At 36.5% G+C, this 17,098-nt stretch overlaps 1 protein-coding gene across 1 annotated transcript in view; it reads left to right on the top strand.

Annotated features, from left to right (window-relative positions):
* The window catches only part of ZNF260 (zinc finger protein 260), a 56,561-nt gene that overhangs the window by 19,362 nt on the left and 20,101 nt on the right, over positions 1-17,098 (top strand). The window contains exon 5 of the mRNA XM_042920156.1: positions 41-44. Coding sequence (XP_042776090.1) covers positions 41-44 — 4 coding nt within the window. The remainder of the gene's footprint in view (positions 1-40; positions 45-17,098) is intronic.

Genomic DNA, 17,098 nt, shown 5'->3' with positions numbered 1-17,098 from the left:
ACTGGTAAGAAGTCTTTTGAATGAAAGACATGTACAAAAGTTTGGTTTCTGAGTTTCACTGGGAAAATTGATGCATTATAATAAGTAATCAAGGTGATTATGTTGCTCTTACTGCTTCCAGACTTTCTGGCCACTCTATTTAGTACAATCACTCAGTGGTGTATATACTTTGTTTTGTTAGATACTGCCAAATATTTCTCCTGTCAGTTAACCTTCTGAATATCCATTTAGGTAGGATGGCCCCTATTCATTTCTGATATATGTGGAAAATGTGTTTCACTCATTCTTAACTAATTTCACATGAATTTCTTTTCCAGGCATGTTTTGTTTACAATTACTTTTGGTGTTTGTGTTTCTGTTCTTTTGTATATTCATTGTTTTTGGCTTACTAATTTGTAATATTCTTCAAATAAATCTTTTGCATTCTAATTTTTTGTTTGTTTATATAGTGTAATTTTCTTCCTCCAGAGAATTAAAACTTCCAGTCAGATACTATGTGGTTTTAAAGTCTTGTGTCTGTGCATGGTATTTGTGTAAATGTATGTTTCATTTTCTATTCTTACTTTAGTAGTAGATGTGTAATCTCCTTTCCATTGTCATTAAATGATTGATTTCTTTTAAAATTTCTGTTTTGACATGACAGACTTGCCTAAATTCCTACCACAATACAATTCCTTTAGAAAAGCCTTTTCTTTTTACGTCTAGACAGTACCAATGAGGATCCAAAGGGGCACTTTAAATATTTCATAAAATTTACTAAGCCAATCTTATGTGTCTCAGATTTATTAAAGGAGGGGAAAATCTACAACTATTGCAATGATTATAAACTTGGTAAACTCACCTTTAGAGGATTTAGAACTCTACTACTACCATGACTCCAACTGGGTTTGTGTATTTGTACTTCTTCTGTGTTGCCTTGCTGGGTTTTGGCAGCTTAACAATCAACAGAGCTTTGATTTTATCAAGGAAAGGAAAAGTAAAAGAAGAAAGAAAGAAAATTAGTGACAGAGATTAAGTGTCCATCATCTCTTTTGTTAATCAGAACAGTTGACTGGGTTATGCAAATAATGTTCATTATGAGCCACTGGTTATTAGATTTTTATAAGAATTTACCTATTGTTTCGATACATTTTTGTCACTATTATTCATTAGATTTTAATTTTTTAAATTGGTCTTCCCCAGAATTTCTGGACTCTTTAAAGTTTTGCATGACCAGCAATAGTAATTAAGCCATTTTCTTATGAGATATATTGGGCTATTTTCTTTAAATATTTCTAATTAGTGTTTTACTTAAATGAGCAGTTTTAGGGGTGCCTGGGTGGCTTAGTTGGTTACATGTCCAACTCTTGATCTCAGCTCAGGTCATGATCTCATGGTTCATGGGTTCAAGCCGCACGTCTGGCTCCTCGCTGAGAGTGCAGAGCCTGCTTGGCTTTCTGTCTTTCCCTTTCTGCTGCTCCCCTGCTCTCTCTCTCAAAATAAATAAATAAACTTTAAAAAATCTCAACTTTATAGAAAAAAATAAATTAGCAGTTTTAAAAAATATATACTTGGTAGATATTTCATATGCTATAAAATAAGACAAGGAGTCCCTATTGTTATTCTTATTAGGATATGTACTATTTCGTATCTTTAAAATATTTCAACTCTATTATAATTATTAATAGTTTGTTCTACTTACTGAGCTATTATGTGACCACACTGCTGATTTGCTCTTTCATCTCATTTTACTTGGTTATTCTGAGTTCCAATCAATACTGATTAGTTTCTCTCTTGTTGGTGTAATACTCCAGAACTACTTGCCAATATACTCCTTTGTGTATTTTTATTTTATTATTACTTTTTTGCTAGCTTGAACAATTAAAACACTAAGCTATCTAATCCTTATGTATACACTTAAATAACCATGTATCTTGGCATTTACTTTTCAAAATCATTAAAAATGAAAATTTAATAAATTCAACATATCCTTACTATGCCTCCCTTATTTGTATTACAGCTATATTTTGGTAACATTCCATTAATGTTTTTCTTTGAACTTTGTAATGAACTCCTGTTATTTCACAGACTGCTAGTACAATAAACCATAATGTAATTATTGTATTAACTATTTTTTTGCTACTTCGTTTTGATGCTCATTCCTTTCCATATTCATTTTGTCCTTTATCTTTTCCACATCTTCCCTAGCCTACTTAGAAACTTGTTTTCCCCCCTAATAAGAGAGAATGTTCCAGACCTATCTTGTTTATTGCTGCAGTGAACCATGAAATATTATAGAATCCTTTTTTAAATTATTAAATTAATTATTAAATGAATGAATAATTAATATTAATGAATAATAATTATTAAATGAATTATTAAATGAATGAGGGAAATAGGAAATCACTGTAATAACAGTAATAATCATATACAAAATTCATTGATGGATACTAAAATTTGAAGGTGAAAATGTAAAGAGAAACAGGCCATTAAAATTATACCAACGAATCCCAAATACCTAATTAAAAGGAGAAAACATTCCATATATTACCTTAACCAAATGATCACCGGCAGTAAAACATCAGGCACTAATAAGAAGGGCACACCACATGAGTAGTATTGCCACAAAAAAAAAAAAAAAAAAAAGCATAACCATAATATAATCATGAGGAAGCTATAGACAAACAAAATGAAGAACCTTCTATATAATAACTTACCCAATACTCCAGGAAACCATGACTTTTCAAGGTCATGAGTGGCAAGGAAAGACTGAAAAACTCAAAAGATTGGAGGAGACTAAGGAAATTTAGAACTAAATACAATGCAGGAATTTGATCTTTGAGACATTAGTGGAGAAAACCTGGTGAAATCAAAGCCTGTACTTTAATTGATAGTATTAGGCCAATGTTAATGTCCATTTTTGATCACTATACTATGATAATGCAATATATTAGTATTACGCAGACTGGGAGAAAGATGTATGGAAATTCTGTACTCTTGGAATTTTTCTGTAAGTCTGAAACTTAAAAAAAAAAAAAAAAATTGCTTCCAGGGATGCCTGGGTGGCTCAGTCAATTAAGTGCCCGACTTCAGCTCAGGTCATAATCTCGCGGTTCATGAGTTCGAGCCCCACATCGGGCTCTGTGCTGACAGCTCAGAGCCTGGAGCCTGCTTCTGATTCTCTGTCTCCCTCTCACTCTGCCCCTCCCCCATTCATGCTCTGTCCCTCAAAAAAAAATAAATGTTAAAAAAAAACTTTATTTCTACAAAATAATGGTCATAAAGACGCTCAATAAGATCAGGAAATGATGCATGAACAGAGTGAGTGTTTCAACAAAGAGACAAATTAGAAAGTACCACACAGAAATCACAGAAATGAAAAATACAATCACTGAATTAAAAAATACAACACAAGGGTTCAACAGCAGACTAGTGAGGTGGAAGAAAGGATCAGTAAATTCAAACACAGGGCAGTGAAATTCATACAGCCTTGAAAAGAAAGCTAGAGTAGCAATATTTATAATAGACAAAATAGACGCTAAAACAAAGACTGTAACAACAGATAAAGGATACTACACAACCATAAAGGGAACAATCCAAAAAGAAGATATAATAAATGTAAATATTTATGCATTCAACATGAAAGCACACACACACATAAAACAGCTAATAACAAACATAAAGGAAGTAACCTATAGTGATACAATAATAGTATGGAACTTTAACACCCCACTTACATCAACAGACAGATCACCTAAACAAAAATCAACAAGGAAACAGTGTTTTTTGAATGACACATTAGACCAGATGGATCTAACAGATATATTCATAACATTCCATCTTAAAATAGCAAAATACACATTTTCTTTTTTAATTTTTTAAATGTTTTTATTTATTTTTGACAGAGAGAGCGTACGAGTTGGGGAGAGGCAGAGAGAGAGGGAGACAGAATCTGAAGCAGGCCCAGGCTCTGAGCTGTCAGCACAGAGCCCGATACAGGGCTAGAACTCATGAACCACGAGATCATGACCTGAGCTGAAGTCTGACGCTTAAATAACTGAGCCACCCAGGTGCCCCATACACATTCTTTTCAAGGGCATGTAGAACATTCTCTGGAATAGGTGACATGTTAGACCACAAAACAAATCGAAACAAATTCAAAAAGACTGAAGTCATATCATGCATCATTTCTGACCACAATGCTCAGAAACTAGAAACCAACCACAAGAAAAAATGCTGAAAGAAAGCAAACACATAGAGGCTAAATAACATGCTACTAAACAATGAATGGGTCAACCAAAAAATCAAAAAGGAAATTAAAATATACATAGAGACAAAAGAAAATGAAAAAACAACAGTGCCAAAATCATTGGCATATGGCAAAACCTATGCTAAAAGGAAAGTTTAAAGAAATACAGGCCTATCACAAGAAGCAAGAAAAATCTCCAAGAACCTAACCATACACCTTGAGGAACTAGAAAAAGAATAAATAAACCAAAAGCCAGTAGAAAGAGTGAAAGAAATGATAAAGATTACAGCAGAAATAAATGAAATAGAAACTAAAAAAACCAATAGAACAGATTAATGAAACCAAGAGGGTTTCTTTGAAAAGATCAACAAAATAGATAAACCTTTAGCCAGGCTGGTCAAAAGAAAAAGAGGACTCAAACAAAATCAGAAATGAAAGGGAGAAATAACAACCAATGCCACAGAAATACAAAACAGTATAAGAGAATATTATGACTTATATGCCAGCAAATTGGACATCCTAGAAGAAATGGATAAATTCCTAGAAACATATAGCCTGCCAAAACTGAAGCAGGAAGAAACAGAAAATTTGAACAGACCAATTAACAGCAATGAAATTAAATCAGTAATCAAAAAACTCCTGACAAACAAAAGTCCATGACCAGACAGGTACATAGGTAAATTCTACCAAACGTTTAAAAAGAATTAATACCTATACCTCTCAGACTATCCCCCCTCCCAAAAAAAGAGAAAAAAAGAAGAGACAGGAAAGCTTTCATATTTATTGTATGAGGCCAGCATTACCCTGATACCAAAGCCAGATAGACTACAAAAAAAAAAAAAAAAAAAAAAAAAAAGAGAGAGAGAACTATAGGCCAATATCTCTGATGAGCATAGATATAAAAATCCTCAATAATATATTAGCAAACTGAATCCAACAATACATTAAAAAAAATAATTCACCACGAGGAAGTAAGATTTATTCTTGGGCTGCAAGGGTAGCTCAATATTCACAAATCAATCAATGTGATACATCACATCAATAAGAGAAAGGATAAAAACCATGTGATCATTTCAATAGACCTAGAAAAAGCACTTCACAAAGTACAACATCCATTCATGATAAAAACCTCAACAAAGTAGGTTTAGAGGAAATGTACCTCAAAACACAATAAAGGCCATATATGAAAAACTCACAGTTAGCATTATACTCAATGGTAAAGAACTGAGAGCTTTCCCCCCAAGATCAGGAATAAGACATGAATGTCCACTCTTACACTTTTATTCAAGATAATACTGGAAGTCCTAGTCACAACAATCAGACACCACAAAGAAATAAAAGCCATCCAAATTAGTTAAGGAAGAAGTAAAACTTTCACTATTTGCAGATGACATGATATACTATATAGAAAACTCTAAAGATTCCATCAAAAAACTACCAGAACTCACAAATGACTTCTGTAATGTCACAGGATACAAAATTAATGCACAGAAATCCACTGTATTTCTATACACTAATAATGAGGTAGCAGAAAGAAATTAAGAAAACAATCTAATTTATAATTGCACCAAAAATAAAATACCTAGGAACAGGGGTATCTGGGTGGCTCAGTCGGTTAAGCACCCAACTTCAGCTCAGGTCATGACCTCGAGGTTCACAAGTTCGAGCCCCACGTCGGCTCTGAGCTGTCAGAGCCTGGAGCCTGTTTCAGATTCTGTGTCTCCTTCTGTCTCTCCCCCTCCCCTGCTCGTTCTCTGTCTCTCTCTCAAAAATAAGTAAAACATTAAAAAAATAAAAAAAAAAAACACCTAGGAATAAATTAACTAGGGTAAAAGACCTATACTCTGAAAATTATAAATTTTTTAATGTTTATTTATTTTTGAGAGAGAGAGACACACAGAATATGAGCAGGGGAGGGGCAGAGAGAGGGGGAGACACAGAATCCGAAGCAGGTTGCAGACCCTGAGCTGTTAGCACAGATCCTGACGTGGGGCTCAAACTCATGAACCATAAGATCATGACCTGAGCCAAAGTCAGATGCTTAACTGACTGAGCCACCCAGGTGCCCCAGTACTCTGAAAATTATAAAACACTGACGAAAGCAATTGAAGATGACACAAACAAATGGTAAAATATTCCATGCTCACAAGTTGGGAGAATAAATATTTCTTAAATGTCCATACTACAAAAGGCAATCTACAGATTTAATGCAATTCCTATCAAAATACCAACAGCATTTTTCACAGAACCAGAACAAATGATCCTAAAATTTGTATGAAACCACAGAAGATGTCAAATAACCAAATCCATCTTGAAAAAAAACAATGCTGGAGGCATTATACTTCCAGATCTCAAATTGTATTACAAAGCTATAGTAATCAAAACAGAATGGTTATTGGGGTGCCTGGCTGGCTCAGTCAGCAAAGCATGTGACTCTTGATCTTGGGATCTTGAGTTCAAGCCCCATGTTGGACGTAGAGCTTACTTTAAAAAACAAAACAAGGGGTGGGGCACCTGGGTGGCTCAGTTGGTTAAGCGTCCGACTTCGGCTCAGGTCATGATCTTGTGGTCTGTGAGTTCGAGCCCTGAGTCAGGCTCTGTGCCTGTTTCAGATTCTGTGTGTTTCTGATTCTGTGTCTCCCTCTCTCTCTGACCCTCTCCCGTTCATGCTCTGTCTCTCTCTGTCTCAAAAATAAATAAATGTTAGAAAAAAAAAACTGGGGGCACCTGGGTGGCTCAGTCGGTTAAGTGTCCGACTTCAGCTCAGGTCATGATCTCGCAGTTTCAGGGTTTGAGCCTCCCGTCGTGCTCTGTGCTGACAGCTCAGAGCCTGGAGCCTCCTTCGGATTCTGTGTTTTCCTCTCTCTCTGCCCCTCCCCCACTCACACTCCGTCTCTCTCTCCTTCAAAAATAAACATTAAAAAAAATAAAAAAATAAAAAATACACAAAACAAGGGGTGCCTGGGTGGCTCAGTAGAGTTGGTTAAGTGTTCAACTTTGGCTCAGGTCATGATCTCATGGTTGTGAGTTTGAGCCCCATATCGGGCTCTGTGCTAACAGCTCAGAGCTTGGAGCCTGCTTCAAATTCTGTGTCTCCCTCTCTCTCTGTCTCTTCCTCACTCTCACTTTGACTCTCTCTCTAAAATAAATAAACATCTAAATTTAAAAAAAAAAAAAAAAAGGGCCTGGTTGGCTCACTTGGTTGAACATCTGACCCTTGATTTTGGCTCAGGTCATGATCTCCCAGTTCGTGGGCTCAGAGAGCCTGCTTGGGATTCTCACTCTCTCCTCTCTGTCCATCCCCTGTTCGAGTGCTCTCGCTCTCTCTCAAAATAAACAAACATTAAAAGAAAAACAGACATGTACACCAATGGAACAGACTAGAGAGTCCAAACATAAACTCATGCATATATAGTCAATTATTTTATGAAAAAGGAAGCAAAAATATACAGTAGGTATTGGGCCACAAGGAAAAGAATGAAACTGGGCACTAACAGCACACACAAAAATCAAGTCAAAATGTATTAAATAATTGAATATAAGAACTGAAACCATAAAACTCTGATAAGAAAACATAGAGACTAAGCTCATAGACCTCCTTCCTAGCGATGATTTTTTGGATTTGATACCTAAAGCAAAATTCAACAAGTGAGACCACACCTAACTAAAAAGTCAACAAAATGAAAGGTAACCTACAAAATGGGAGAAAATTATTATAATTTGCAAATAATGTATCTTATAACACCCCAAATATACAAAGAACTCATACAACTCAATAGAAAAAAAGATCCAATTACAAATTTAAGAGGATCTCTTGGGGCACCTGGGTGGCTCAGTCAGTTAAATGTCCAACTTTGGCTCAAGTCATGATCTCATGGTTTGTTGGGTTCGAGTCCTGTGTCGGGCTCTCTGCTGATAGCTCAGAGTCTGGAGCCTGCTTCAGATTCTGTGTCTCCCTCTCTCTTTGCCCCTCTCCTGCTCATGCTCTGTCTTTCTCTTTCTCTCTCAAAAATAAATAAACATTAAAAAAAAATTTAAGAGGGTCTCAAAAGACATTTTTTCAAAGATATACAAATGCCATCCAGGAAGATGAAAAGGCACCTAATCATAATGGTAATGCAAATCAAGGCAAATGTAAACCACAATGAAATATCACCACATGTGCTAGAATAACTATTACCAAAAAGTCAAGAAATAGTAAGTGTTGGTGAGGATGTGGAGAAAAGGGAATGCTCTTGCACTACTACTGGGAATGTAAATTGGAAAAACACTATGGAAAATAGCAGTTTCCTCAAAGACTTAACAGAACCACCATATGATCCAGCAATTCCAATTCTAGGTATTTATTGAAGGAAATTAAATCATAATCTTGAAAAGATATCTGCACCCCATGTTCACTGCAGCAGTATTTATAATAGCTAAGGCATGGAAACAATTGAAGTGTCCGTTAGTGGATTAATGGACACAAATTGAGTGTGCGTGGGGGGTGTGTATACATACATACAATAGAATATTACTTTGCCTTGAAAAAAAGGAAATTTTGCCATTTACAACAACATGGATGGACCTTGAGAACATTGTGCTAAGTGAAGTAAGTCAGAGAAAGGCAATTACTGTATCATCCCACTTATATCTAGAATCTAAAAAAGAAAAAACCTAAACTCATAGGTACAGAGAACAGACTGGTGGTTGCCAGAGGTGGGGTGTAGAGAGTGGGGAAAATAGGAAGAGGTGGTCAAAAGGTACAAGCTCCTAGTTAAAAGGTAAGTCTTGGAAATGTACAGCAAGTTGAGTACAGTTAATAATACTGTATTATATATTTCAAAGCAGCTAAGAGAGTAGACCTTAAAAGATCTTGTATTCAAGAGGAAAAAAAAAAGGAACAATGTGATCAAATGTTAAGTGCCCCTTTCCTGCTTATACCCTCTCTCTCAAAAATAACTAAGTCTTGGGGCGCCTGGGTGGCTCAGTCGGTTAAGCGGCCGACTTCGGCTCAGGTCATGATCTCACAGTCTGTGAGTTCGGGCCCCGCGTCGGGCTCTGTGCTGACTGCTCAGAGTCTGGAGCCTGCTTCAGATTCTGTGTCTCCCTCTCTCTCTGACTCTCCCTTGTTCATTCTCTGTCTCTCTCTGTCTCAAAAATAAATAAACATTAAAAAAAAATTAAAAAAAAATAACTGTCTTTAAAAAAAAAAAAAAACCTTCTCTAGAAGTTTCAAGGCCCATACATTTCCTGCCCTAAAACCCACATACTTTGCTAATATATAAACTGTTCCTAGGCTCAACAGGACAAAGGAGATTTGGGACCTATTGGGCTTCTCATTGGGTTGCCCTTCAATAAATCTTTCTCTGTTTCAAACCTGGTGACTCAGAAATGGGCTTACTGTGCATGGGGCAAATGAATCTGATTTCAGGCTCAGCAACAATGGAATGCTGCCAGATTCATGAATCATTTCATAATGCCAACTGAATCTGTAAAGTTGACTCTGTTGAATCTTTTTAACAATAGCCTCAATTGATTAAATCACTGGCCTTTGGGAAATAATTCAACCTCCAGCACTTCTCCCCTCCACAGAAGTTGGGATGGAGGGTGGGGTGCTGAAAGTTCCAACCCTCTAATCACATGATCAGGGCCACTAGCAACCAGCCCCTGCTTTGGTTACTTAAGGGTTTCACGGTGTCGCTTCATAACATAACAAAAGACATCTCCATAGCTCTCTAAACTTAGTAAATTCTAAGGATGTTAGGAGCTCAGTGCCAGAATAGGCTATGAAAACCAAATAACATTTATTATAAATTAAAATATTACACTCACTAATGTTATAATTGAACTTTAAACAGCTTAAAGAATTTATACTTATCAAAATTAGTAATCAAGTTTAAATGCTCTAAAAAGATGATTATTGATATGTTATTCATTATGTGTAGAAATTTAGTAAAATAAACCTTAAAGAAAACATAAGTAACAGTATCTTTCACCCATATCAAAAGTCCTGTGAATGCTAAAGAACTCATACCCCGTTTGAAGAACACAGGATTAATATATTCTTTGGCACATAAGTTAGAGCTAACAAATGTAGAGTACTTTTAGACAGAGTAACACAAACATAAGGCATTCTGTGCCTGTTTATTCTGTGCAACCAGAAAGTAAGTAACTGCTATTACTTATTAAGTACTAACTTAACTATTCTTTCATCAAATATCTAATGAGTGCCAACCATGTGCTAGTTGTTGTAGTAAATACTGAAGACTTAACAAACACAATAAATCCCTTCTTTCATAAACCTCACAGTTACAATGGAAATTATTAAACGCTAATACATATTTCATACATCTACAGGTAAATATTTTTTACCAAATAACTTTCCTATATGTACAACTTAAAACCCTCTATTTTCATTTAATATTGTGAAATTGTACAAAATTTCTGGATATGAGAGACTCCATTTTTGAGAGAAGCTCCATTTTCCTTTCTAAAACAAATGGCTAATGATCTAATAAGCTTAAACTGGGCAAAAAGACCCTTGGTCTGGCCCAGAAGTGGCAACTGTCTTACAAGCAATTGTTGGTAAAGTCAACAGGACAATGGATATCCTGATCAATAAACTGGTGGCTGTGGACTTTCTGAAGACAGAATAGTTAATTAATGCATAGGAGGATCAATTTCATTTATTTTTTTAAGTTTATTCATTTATTTTGAGAGAGACAGAGCACGAGCAGGGGTAGGGGCAAAAAGATAGGGAGAATCCCAAGCAGGCTCCAGGCAGCCAGCACAGAGCCCAGTGTGGGCCTGGAACTTACAAAATAATGAAATCATGACCTGAGCCAAAATCAAGAATCAGATACCCAACCAAATAAGCCATCCAGGTGCCGCAGGAACAATTTCATTTATTAACACCAAGACAGCAGTTGGTCAATGTGTAATCACATTGGCTCAGCCCGTTAGTTCCAATTAACTTTTTTTCCCTTTTATCCAAGTCAGGTAAAAACCCCTTGCTTTCACCTCACAGGTGGGACACTTTTCTGGTTACTGGCAGAATCTGTGCTTCCCTAACTGTAATTCTTCAATTCCAAGTAAACACTCATTTGCCTCTCATTGTGGATCTTTATTTTCAGGTTGACAATATATGTTGCACGTTCATGTACCTTACCATTCTTACTAAACACATGGTTATAAATGGCTGCTCTTGAAGAAAAGTCAGGGCAAAGAGCACACAAACAAACAGCACAGAAACAGCAAACTGAAGAATGCTTGGGGCACAAGCTAGGGAGGTTAGTTGCTCATCTCGAAGAGTGTCCCAGAGCAGTAGCCACAGCATTCAAGGAGAGACCCTTCTGGGAACAAAGAAACTGTCAGGAGTCATTTCACTCCCTCGCCCCTCATCATAAGCACCTGCAGGAACCAGAACAACATTCACACTCTCTACCTAAGTTGCTCATACCAAGCCCTGCGCCCCACCATGAAGTCCAGAAGAACAGCCCTTCTCAGTCAACTTGATTCTGTCCCAGCACAGTGATTCCCCCTCTCCCAGAAGACCCTTGCTAACACCACAGCTCCTGAGCTGGGAGCTTTATGAGGCCTAGGTTCAGTGGTAGTGGTGACAGGTATCATTTCACAAGCAGACCAGAGCACACCTAGTTAAAGAGTATCACATTCAGGTGAGGAACCAATCATTGCCCACAACAGGCAAAAAGAGTCTCTGCAGATGACTGGCCTGAAGAATACAGTAGCTAGGACACAACAGCAGAACTCATGGAGCACACACTGCAGATACTCCTAAGAAGCACCAGGCCCTAGGGAACAAGGGACACTACACTGCAGGGCACTACAGACCTCTTCTTCATAATGCCATTGCAGTCAAAGAAGATATAGCTAACCTTCCTAACACAGAGAAACAGGCACAGAGACTTAGACAAAATGAGAAGACACAGAAATTTGTCCCAAATGAAAGAACATGACAAGGGCACAGAACAAACAAGGCCACAGCTGGAGTTCTAAACAAAACAGATATAAGTAACATGCCTGCTGAAGAATTTAAAGCAATGATCATAAGGATAATCACTGGAATTGACAAAAGAGTAGAGGACATCAGTGAAACAATTAACCCAGGTATAAGAAATACCACACCAGAGATAAAGGGCTCAATAAACAAATGAGTAACATTCTTAATGGAATGAAAAACAGGCTGTCAGAAGCAGAGAAACAAATTAATGACCTAGAAAACAGAGTAATGAAAACTAATCAAGCTGAACAGAAGAGGGAAAAAAGAATTATGCAAACTAAGAATACACTTAGGGGACACAGTGACTCCATCAGGCGTAATAACATTCCTATTATAGGAGTCCCAGAAGAGAGAGAAAAGGGGGAAGAAAATTTATTTGAAGAAACAATGCCCACAAACTTATGGTCAACTAATCTTTGACAAAGCAGGAAAGAATATACAATGGAATAAACACAGTCTCTTCAGCAAGTGGTGCTGGGAAAACTGGACAGCGACATGCTGTACAGAATGAACCAGGACCACTTTCTTATACCATACACAAAAATAAACTCAAAATGGATGGAAGACCTAAATGTAAGACAGGAAGCCATCAAAATCCCCAAGGAGAAAGCAGGCAAAAACCTCTTTGATCTTGCCTGCAGCAACTTCTTACTCAACACGTCTCTGGAGGCAAGGGAAACAAAAGCAAAAATGAACTACTGGGACCTCATCAAAATAAAAAGCTTCTGCACAGTGAAGAAAACAATCAGCAAAACCAAAAGGCAACCGACAGAATGGGAGAAGATATTTGCAAATGACATATCAAATAAAGTGTTAGTATCCAAAATCTATAACGAACTTATCAAACTCAACACCCAAAACACAAATAATCCAGTGAAGAAATGGGCAAAAGACAAGAATAGACACTTCTCCAAGGAAGACATCCATATGGCCAACCAACACATGAAAAAATGCTCAACATCACTCATCATCAGGGAAATACAAATCAAAACCACAATGAAATACCACCTTACACCTGTCAGAATGGCTAACATTAACAACTCAGGCAAAAACAGATGTTGGCGAGGATGTGGAGAAAGAGGATCTCTTTTGCATTGTTGGTGGGAATGCAAGCTGGTGCAGCCATTCTGGAAAACAGTATGGAGGTTCCTCAAAAAACTAAAAATAGAACTATCCTATGGCCCAGCAATTGCACTACTAGTCATTTATCCATGGGATACAGGTGTGATGTTTCGAAGGGACACATGCACCCCAATGTTTATAGCAGCACTATCAACAATAGCCAAAGTATGGAAAGAGCCCAAATGTCCATCGATGGATGAATGGATAAAGAAGATGTGGTATATATATATACAATGGAGTATTACTCGGCAATCAAAAAGAATGAAATCTTGCCACTTGCGACTATGTGGATGGAACTGGAGGGTATTATGCTAAGTGAAATTAGTTAGAGAAAGACAAATATCATATGACCTCACTCATATGAGGACTTTAAGAGACAAAACAGATGAACATAAGGGAAGGGAAACAAAAATAATATTAAAACAGGGAGAGGGACAAAACATAAGAGACTCTTAAATATGGAAAACAAACTGAGGGTTACTGGAGGGGTTGGGGGAGGAGGGATGGGCTAAATGGGTAAGGGCATTAAGGAATCTACTCCTGAAATCATTGTTTCACTGTATGCTAATTTGGATGTAAATTTTAAAAAATTAAAAAAAAAAAAAAAAAAAAAAAAAAGAAACGATGACTAAAAACTTCCCTAATCTGGGGAAGGAAACAGATATCCAGATCCAGGATGCAAAGAGAACCCCCAACAAAATCAACAAAGGCAGATCCACACTAAGGCATGTTATAATCATACTGGCAAAATACAGTGGTAAAAAAATATATTAAAAGCAGCAAGAGAAAAGAAGACAGCTACATACAAAGGAAATCCCATAAGGCTATCAGCGGAGTTTTCAGCAGAAACTTGCAAAGCCAGAAAGGAGTGGCATGATATATTCAAAGGCTGAATGGGAAAATGTGCAACCAAGAATACTCTATCCATCAAGCCAATCATTCAGAATAGAAGAAGAGAGTTTCCCAGACAAACAAAAACTAAAGGAATTCATGACCACTAAACAAGCTCTGTAAGAAATATTAAAGGGTACTCTTTGAGTGGAAAGGAAAGACTAAAAATGACAGTATGAAGGTAGAGAACACAAAGGCATTAAAAATGAATATTTCTGTAAAAAATCAGTCAAGAATCTCACACATACACCAAAAAGGAAGTACAATGTGATACCATATACCTAAAACATGGGGAGGACAAGAGTAAAGAATAGGTTCAAACTTAAATGACCATTAACTTAATATAGATTGCTATATGCACAAGATGTTATGTACATACATAATGGAAACCAGAAATCAAAAGCCACTAATAGATATGCAAAGAAAAACAGAAATACAAATATACCACTAAAGTAAACCAGCAAACGGTGAAAGAGTAAAAGACAAGAAAGAATCAGAAAATCTTTAGAAACAACTACAAAACAAGTAAAAAAAAAAAAAAAAAGGCAATAAACACATATCAATAGTTACTTTAAATGTAAATAGAGTAAATATTCCAATCAAAAGATAGAGGGTGACAGAAGGGATAAAAACAAAACAAAACAAAAACAAGCCCCCTCTATATGCTGCCTATAAGAGACTAATTTTAGACCTAAAGATACCGGCAGTTTGAAAGTGAGGGAATGGAGAAACATTTATCATGCAAATAGATCTCAAAAGAAAGCTGGAATAGCGATACTTAGATCAGACAAAATAGACTTTAAAACAAAGAGGATAACAAGAGACAAAGAAGGACACTATATAACAATAAAGGAAATGATGCAACAAGATGATATAAATCATAAATACTTACAGACCCAACATGGAAGCACCCAAACACATAAAGCAGTTCATAAACACATGGAAACAAATCTACAATACAATAATGGCAGGAACGTTAACATCCCACTTACATCAATGGAAAGATCATCCAAAAAAACAGTCAACAAGGACTTTGAATGACACACTGGACCAAATAGACGTATCAGATACATTCAGAACATTCCATCCTAAAACATCAGAATACACATTCTTTTCAAGTGCACATGGAACATTCTCCAGAATATGTCACATATTAGGCCAAAAAACAAACCTCAACGAATTCCAAAAGACTGAAGTCATACCATGCATCTTTTCTAACTACAACACTGTGAAACTAAAGTGAACCACAAGAAAAAATCTGGAAAGACCACAAGTACATGGAGGATAAATAACATGCTACTAAATAATGATAGGTTAATCAGGAAATAAAAGAAGAAATAAAAAAGTACATGAAAATGAAAACAAAACAGTTCAAAATTTTTGGGATGCAGCAAAACCAGTTCTAAGAGTTCTAAGACAAGTTTATAGCAATACAGGCCTATCTCAAGAAGCAAGAAAAATTTCAACCTAACCATACAACTAAAGGAGCTAGAAAAAGAATAACAAACAAAACCTAAAATCAGCAGAAGGAAGGAAATAATAAAGATCAGAGCAGAAGTAAATAATACAGAAAATTAAACAGTAGAACAGATCAATGAAACCAGGAGCTAGTTCCTTGAAATATCAATAAAATTGATAAACATCTACCCAGACTTATCAAAAAAAAGAGAAAGGACCCTAAATAAATACAAATAAGAGAGGAGAAATAACAACAAATGGCACAAAAATACAAGAGAATATTATTAAAAAATATATGCACAAATTGGACAACCTAGAAGTAATGGATAAATTCCTAGAAACATATAACCTACCAAAACTGAAGCAGGAAGAAAATTTGAACAGACCAATTATCAGCAATGAAATTGAATCAGTAATAAAAAACTCCAAAATAAACAAAAGTCCAGGTCCAGATGACTTCACAGGCCAATTTTACCTAACGTTTAAAGAAGAATTAATGCCTATTCTTCTCAAACTATTCCAAAAATCAGAAGAGGAGGGAAAACTTCCAAATTCATTCCATGAGGCCATCAATACCCTGACACCAAAAGCAAATAAAGACACCACAAAGAGAACTACAGGCCAGTATCTCTGATGACCATAGATGGAAAAATTCACAATAAAATACTAGCAAACAGAACCCAATAATACATTTAAAAAAATCATTCACCATAATGAAGTGAGATTTATTCCTGGGTTGCAAGTGTGATTATATATTTGCAAATCAATCAACGTGATAGAGCACACCAATAAGAGAAAAGATAAGAACCATATGACCATTTCAGGATGCCTGGGTGGCTTGGTTGATTGACTGTCTGACTTTGGCTCAGGTCAAGATCTTGCAGTTTGAGAGTTCGAGGCCCACATCAGGCTTACTGCTGTCAGCGCCAAGACCGCTTTGGATCCTCTACCCCCCTCTCTCTCTGTCCCTCCCCCGCCCCCACACACAGACACACACACACGCACACACACGTGCGTGCGATCTCTCTCTCAAAAATAAACTTTAAACAATAAAAAGAACTATATGACCATTTAAATAAATGCAGAAAAAGCACTTAACAAACTACAACATCCACTCATGATAAAAACTCTCACCAAGGGCACCTGGGTAGCTCAGTCAGTTAAGCATCCATCTTTGGCTCAGGTTATGATCTCGAAGTCTGAGTTCGAGCCCTGCATCAGGCTCTGTGCTGACAGCTCAGAGTCTGGAGCCTGCTTCGGATTCTGTGTCTCCCTCTCTCTCTGCCCCTCCCCCGCTTATGCTCTGTCTCTCAAAAATAAATAAACATTAAAAAATTAAAAAAAAAAAACTCACCAAAGCAGAGAGAACATACCTCAACATAATAAAGGCCATATAT

This window comes from Panthera leo, chromosome E2 (assembly GCF_018350215.1).
Source record: "Panthera leo isolate Ple1 chromosome E2, P.leo_Ple1_pat1.1, whole genome shotgun sequence".
Lineage (NCBI taxonomy): Eukaryota > Metazoa > Chordata > Mammalia > Carnivora > Felidae > Panthera > Panthera leo.
Note: the sequence above shows the minus strand (reverse complement) of the source record. Positions and strands in the feature narration are given on the sequence as shown.